This window comes from Neomonachus schauinslandi, chromosome 2 (assembly GCF_002201575.2).
Source record: "Neomonachus schauinslandi chromosome 2, ASM220157v2, whole genome shotgun sequence".
Lineage (NCBI taxonomy): Eukaryota > Metazoa > Chordata > Mammalia > Carnivora > Phocidae > Neomonachus > Neomonachus schauinslandi.
Window position 1 is genome coordinate 27,954,589 of NC_058404.1, and position 7,088 is coordinate 27,961,676.

At 45.2% G+C, this 7,088-nt stretch overlaps 1 protein-coding gene across 4 annotated transcripts in view; it reads left to right on the plus strand.

The window, feature by feature from the left end:
- The first annotated feature begins 201 nt into the window (after positions 1-201).
- Positions 202-7,088, plus strand: part of RBPMS (RNA binding protein, mRNA processing factor) — a 171,027-nt gene continuing 164,140 nt past the window's right edge. For all 4 annotated transcript variants that reach the window (XM_021694105.2, XM_021694104.1, XM_044912829.1 and 1 more), the window contains exon 1: positions 202-844. In XM_021694105.2, the coding sequence (XP_021549780.1) occupies positions 779-844 (66 nt within the window). In that variant the 5' untranslated portion in view covers positions 202-778. The remainder of the gene's footprint in view (positions 845-7,088) is intronic.

The following is a 7,088-nucleotide window of genomic DNA, read 5'->3' on the forward strand; positions in this document are numbered from 1 at the left end:
CTGGGGGTCGGCCGCTTCCGCCTGCCGCCCGCGGCCCCTCCCCGGCGCGCGCCATCCGGCCGCGGGGCAGCCGCCCCCGGCGCAGCCCCTCCTCCCGCGGGGGGCTTCTCCGTCCCGCGTCCCGTCCCTCCGGGCTAAAGCCGGCAGCCCACGTCTAGGGAGGGCGGAGGGGGGGGGAGGAGGAGGAGGAGGAGAGGGAGGAGAGAGGGGAGGGAGGGAAGCGAGAGAAAGGGAGCTGCTTGGATCCCGTACTTCCCAGAGCCTGCCTGGAGCGCGCACTCTCCGGGTCCCAGCGTCCCAGCCGCGGCCCGCGCCCCGCACCACCTCCTCCTTCGGTCTGGGCACCCCTCGCCCCCTCCCTCCGGCCCCCGCTAGGCTCCGGCAGCGGCCGCCCCCAGCCCCTGCTTGGCCACATCGTCAACTCTCTGGGCTCCCTCCTGGGACGCGCGCCCTCGCCCCATCCTTTCTTCCTTCCTTCCTTCCCTCGCGCCCGCCCTCCCTCACCAGGTCTCCCTCCCGGGTCCCGATTGTCTCCGTCCCCTTCCCAGTCGGCTCGCGCCTCGCCCTACCCCGTCTGTCCCTCGCACTTCCTGGGTCGCCCGCCGCCGCAGTCTCGCCTAGCCGCGGGAGCCCGAGCCGCCGCTGCCCCGGCTCCAGCCCCCGCAGCCCGCGGCGCCCGCCCGAGGGAGCCCCGGCGCCCGGGGAAGGGAAAAGTGGGCGAGCGCGCCCTCGCCCAGCCCCGCGCCCCAGCCCTGCCCGGCGAGGAAGGACCGGGAAGATGAACAACGGCGGCAAAGCCGAGAAGGAGAACACCCCGAACGAGGCCAACCTTCAGGAGGAAGAGGTACGGAGGGGCTCGCTGCGGCGGGGGTACGACCTGGGGCGCCGGCCGCGGGCTTTCTCCCGTGTGCGGGCGGCCGGCCGGCGGGGCTCGGACGCCGGCCCCGGGGCGCCGCAGCCGAGGGTTTGGCAATTGCCCTCGCCCCGAGGCACAGCCCCAAACTGTGGCCCCGGGAGGGGGGGTTCTCTTCGGAGAGCGTGTTTTTGTGGGTTCTTAAGACTGCGTAACTTTGAGGACTTTTCGGAGACTTTTGTAAGTATAATGCTCAGCTTTGTTTGCGTGGGATTTTAAAAGCGGAATCGAGAGCTGACTCCTGGGTGACCTCAGTTTATTGGGACCCGGAGGGTCAGGACTTAATTCTGCGACCGGGACTGGGAAGTTGAGGGGTGTGTTTGTGCGGTGTAAGGAAAGAACTCGGGGAAAGTTCTCGTTAAAAGACACCTTCTGTTCCCTGCCCCCTCCCTTTCAATGTTAAAAGTTCTTGGTGAAATATCTTTCCAGCTGAGGCATTTTGGATTAATAGATAACTCATCAGCTGCATTCTTCTCTGATGAGTCAAAGACCCCGAATGTGGGTGATTAGGTTTTGTAAATTTAGGGGCGATGTGGGGGGCGGGGCGAATAAGAGTTTAAAACTTTACAATTCACCAAGCGATCATCTTGGGCTCCTTTAATGGGACTTTGACTTCTGAGCGTAAATTTTATGTGGTGCGTCCGTAACAACGTTAAAAATGTTGCGGCGGCGGTGCGTTCCGTTGGTAGAAACAAAATTTAACTGTGGGAGGGAACACCCTGAACAGACGTTTCAGAATTTTGTAGTTAGGATATTTGTGGTATCCTTTTAAATGGCTTTGTTCCTGCAGGTACGTAATCTGGAGTCCAAGAAACAATACTTTTTTCGCCTACTTTTTAGGATCCCTCATAGCTGAGTTCTTAAACATTCTAAAAAGAACTTGTGTGGAGATGCAGGAAAGTATGCATCTAGATAAGACCTGTAAGGCATTCTTAGAGGTCTTGTATTCCAATATATATAATGTTAACAGAATGGTAAACTGATTGTAAAGCGGTTAGGATGTTGAGATTATTATGGAGATAACGTGTTGCGTGCAGACTAAGATTCTGATAGTGAAACCAAACGTTGGGGAGGATTTAAATAGTACTTTTAAGTCCTCAGCACATTGTCCACTTGTGGAAAGGGAACTATTTAAATGAAGATAGAGGGACTTAAGACCATGCAAATCAGTGCAAAACACAAGATTTTACTCTTAAGCCCATTTGTATGGGGCAACCCACCTGAATTGCAGTAAGCTGAAAATTGCCTTCACACCTGAGGGTAATTGTGCTTTTTATTTTAAACTATTATTTTGAAAAGTGTTATTTACATGCTAGTTCTTTAGGACTACTGATATTCCCCTCTTTTCAGAGAGTCCGAGACCTGAATTGCAAGTTCCACTTTTTTTTTCTTAAATCTTACTGACTGCTCTATTTATTTTTCCTACCCTTGAAATAAAATTTTAAAAATGACGAGTGTGCTTCTCTAAGGAGTTGCTATATTTAACTAATTCACCTAACACACCAATTGCTTCAGAAACCTTTCTATTTCACTTAGATGGGCAGTCTGTTTATTTTTAAGGGTAAGACTGTATGGTGTGAAACCATCTTTCTCTGCTCACCCAATTGAGAATTCTTGTAAATGGAAAAGTTAATCAGGCAGACCCAAAGGCTTTTTTTTTTTTTTTCTTTTAGTAGGTAGCAGAAGAGGTTTAAGTGTTCCAAAACCATAACCTACTTAACTTGAGAAAATTAAGTAGAGAAAAAAAATCGCATTTTTCACGTAACCCATCTCAGCCTCACTGCTACCAGGACTGAGGTGTTGTCCGCCCCGTTCCTGGGGCGCCTTAATGTGTGAAGTTGTGTATGAGTAGAACCGCAGGTGAGCTTAGTACAGAGTTACTGCCTCTTACCTGTTCTTTTGCCCTGACCATGTGCCTTTTTCAGGAGGCAACAGCATGTGGCTCTACGACGGGTCAGCAGTTTTGGCGAGACAGTTATTTTAAAACTAAGTGGACGGTTAGGAAGAGTTTAGAACCCAAGTTGTACCAGAGGTGGAGTATAAAGACAGATACCCCATGAAGAGAGAGGGTTTATAATGTTAAACATTCAGGAGAAGAAAGGAAATAGGCCTTGAGTGATGCAGGTAATTTTGCGCTAATTCTCTGTTTTGAGTTTGTTTTGTTTTTGATAAACTCTAACCTCTTTTTTTTTTTCCTAACCCTGAAAGCCACAAGTAAAATAAATATGGTATTTGGTGAATCCCATTAATGTGCTCAGCGTTATACAAAAACCACCACACTGGACCCTTTCCCTGCCCACCCAGCGAACAGCAATTTGTTCTCAAACACATTTAAAAGCCTTGGCTGAGGATTCCAGTATACAGAACACACACATATAAAATGTATATACCCATAATGACAAGAGAGGGGGAAAATGTGTTTTGTTGTCGTTTCTGGTGGCCATTGAGCTGACTTGGAAAAGCAAGTCCAATCATCATTAAGAGAAAATAGTTTATTTCCTAGAACATCAGAGCAATTTAGGCTTTCTCTACCACTTCATAGAATCCAAGGTTTTTTTTTTTCCTCTATTTTTTCAAATGAGTTCCTTTTATCTTCCAGTACATTTTAGCCCTGTATGAGAGCTTTTAAAGCATACTCTGAAATAATTGATACCGAAACACTTGTTTGGTTCCAACTGTATAGAACGAACGGCCCAGGATTGAGGAGAATTTCTGTAGCTTTTTGGGGTCTGAGAACTTGGACAGGACATAGACTTCTGCGTTGGATAGTATTGAAAGCTTTGAGGAAAAATCCTTTTTAAGATTTTGCTAGCTAGCTGTAAAAGATAATACATCTGGCCTTCTGGCTTCCTGTGTGCTTGTTTCTCTACAACATGTCCCTTTAAAGAAGCCAGTTGTCAAAATCTTAACTGGAATCTGAGATTTATAGGGCTTATGTATAGGGCATTAGATAATTTCTTACATCATTTTACAGTTGATAAAATTCTAGAATTTTGCATCTAGCTTTGGACCAGGCAATATTCTCTTTAAACACCTTTGGCGATTTGAACTGGACTAGACTTTATTAAAAATCAGTAAACATATGTAGAGCAGACTCCGTTTGTCTTGTTGAGCTTTATGTATCAAGACTTTCTCTATCTGGTAGTAGATAGAAATTTATTTTTGGTCCCTTAATTTTCAAAACAATTTTTTTTTGAAATCCGATAAATACGCAATTTGGTTTTGCTTTTGCTTTTAGCCAGGTCATTGAGCATTTTTCAGGCTGATCCCAAATCCTTTCTTAAAGGTGTTTTATTATGTTGAAGCACCAGTGGTAAACAGCAATCTTTCCTTAAATTGATTTGAACTTCCTTGTACTTAAAACTAGAAAAGCAAAAAAGTTGACATTGTTGCGATGTTGACTGAAAAGATACTTGGCAGATGTTGGGCAGGAATCATGTACAGTTGGTTCTTTACAAGCTAATACAAATCTTTACCTCACTTTCCTTTTAAAGGGTTTAGTGGGGTGCCTGGCTAGCTCAGTGGGAAGAGCATGTGACTCTTGATCTCAGGGCCATGAGTTTGAGCCCCTCCTTGGGTGTAGAGATTAAAAACCAAAAAGCCTTTAAAAAAAAAAAGTGCTTAGTAATCTTGCCCAAATATTGGGGTCATGAAGAAAATTGTTTCCTCCAGTTGGCCCACAGAAAGGCTACCATGTCAGTTTAGGATGGCAGCCTCAAGCTTTCAAGTGGGCCTTAAGATAATCTACATTATGACTTGGGCAAAGACTCAATACTCTTAAACAGTTCAACCACGTCTGGAGTCTGTTATTCCAAATCAAATCTAGTATAACAAACCTATTTCAGCCTTTGAAGAGGCTTTGGTGATAGTTCTAAAAGGAAAGCACAATGACCTCCTAGTAAAATGCTGCTAAAGAAGCCTGCAAATATGGCATGTGCTTTTGAGCTGTTTTTCCAGTAGTTTTAAAATTTCCCTCATAAACCCTTGTGTTCTTGTGCAGTCTTTGTTTCCCCATGGCATTTTTGTTGTTGGGTGGATCGTTTGATAGGGTAGAGGTTCTTTTCAGAGTTGCTTTCATACGGTTTTTGTGGGTTCGTATGAATTTGTGCTTCACGGACAGAATGAATTCAGTGTTGGTGATGAGGCAAGACAGTGGGCGCTGATGTGTACTGTAAGGTGACGCAAATTAATGCAGCTTTCTGGAGGACTTTGCTATTATATGGCAAGGTATGTTCGTGAATTAGTTACTTCTGATAGTGAACAGTCATAAAGACTCTTCGATGTCTTACCCAGGGACATTGCTAAAGTAAATCATGGTATAATTTCTGAAAGAGAATAATAAGTAGCCATGAAAGGCCATGTTTTTAAAGGATGTATATGTATATGCATATATTTACTTTTGTTGTTGTTGGTTCAAAGCAGCAGAAATGCATTCTCTCACTGTTCTGGAGGCCAGAAATTTGGAATCAAGGTGTCCGCGTTGCCACATTCCCTCTGAAGGCTGTATTGGAGAATCTGACTTTTTCTTCCCGGCTTCTGACAACATTTTAATTGAAGGCATAATTGTCAATGTTAGGACATTAAACAAAAACAGATTTAAAAGTTCTATGTGATGCCAATTCTTAAAAAAAAAACAACCAAACCCCAAATAGGTAAAAAAATATATATATATATTAATAAAAATTATTAGATTTTTACTTTCTAATGCTTTTCTATGCTTTCTAAATTTTCTAAAATGAACATGTGAACAAAATTGTAAAAAAAAAAAAAAACCCACCCAACTGTCTTTTTCTTTGAGTATTCCGTGGAATTTCTTTGCTGTACTTGTAGATGTCACAAAACCATTGGGTTGGTCCCACTTCCTTTTGCTCACAAGCCTTGCTGCAGGAACCCAGCCTCTTCAGTTCCTTGTAGCCCTTCTCTGTGTTGTTCTCACTCATTCCTTTTCTCCTGGCTCATCTTAGTACTCTTTAGCTGCTCACCTTGTTCTACCATGCTTTCTCAGTGCATCCTTCTATCATACTGCTCAGTCCTCTGATGGGTCCTTCAGCACTGATCTGTTCTCTGTACAACAAAGTCCAAACTTGACAGTCAGGATTGCCCTCATGTACCCCTGTGCTCTGTAAACCATTTGCTTCAACCATCTTTTCCCTCTTGATCTAGCTTGAGCTGCTTTCAAGGCAGGAGCCAAGTTTCAGCCTACATTGTGCAGACTCTCGTCACCTGAAGGTTCCATCCCAAAGAGATGGTTGTCCTCAGAATTCCAGTAGAAGTTGCTTTATTCTCTTTAACTCCTGGATCATTACCTTCTTTCATGTAATTGTTTTTTTTTTTTTAAAAGATTGATGCCATCTCATCACAGTATTCCCAATATTCAACTCCTACCCAAAGATAGTACTCCAGTACCAGGTGAGTAGCCACCCACAGACACACACACTTACTCATATATACACATATAATTCTTTATAAATAATTTGTAAATGTGAAATATCCTTATTGGTAGGGTTGGTGATGATGACTTAGTATAGGTAGGCTGTTAAAAAGCAGACACTTAGTTACTATTGAGGTCCTTGCCCACTGGGAAATTAGGGAAGTTGTGGATGGATCAGGTGGGAAATGAACTCGCTCCACCTGCCATCTGCAGCCTCTCTGCTTCTCCGGAGGGGCATTTGGGTTTTCACCAACAGAATTTGGTGGTGGGTGCTGTGGAACTCTGACCTTCTGGACGCGGGCTCCTGGGAGCTTTGGTAAGGTGGAAGAGCCGGGAGCTCCTTGTGTTCCCAAACAAGCCTGCTCTGTGTGACAGCCACTTTGGAATGTTTGTGTTCAGTTTCATTTGGCACCTTAGTGTCTGCCTGGGGGAAGGGGGAAAGGGAATGCAAATGTTCCTCTTGAACAGTGCTTGCTTTGGTCAAAGAAAAAACTTAGGAAGGAATGAGGGGAATGAACCTTAATCATAGCTGGAGCAGAAGTGGCCGCCTGGCTCAGTGGGCTTGAGGCCAGCAGGGACCAGGGATTTAAATTGACGCTGTTGATGCGAGGACGTCATCTGGTGATGGGGATGAGTCTACTTGATGTGTGGGGAAGACTTGGGTTGGCACGCCTCGCACTCACATCCCTATCTTGAAAGAGTACTGGGAGACTATTCGAAACCACTTCAGTGCATCATTGGCGG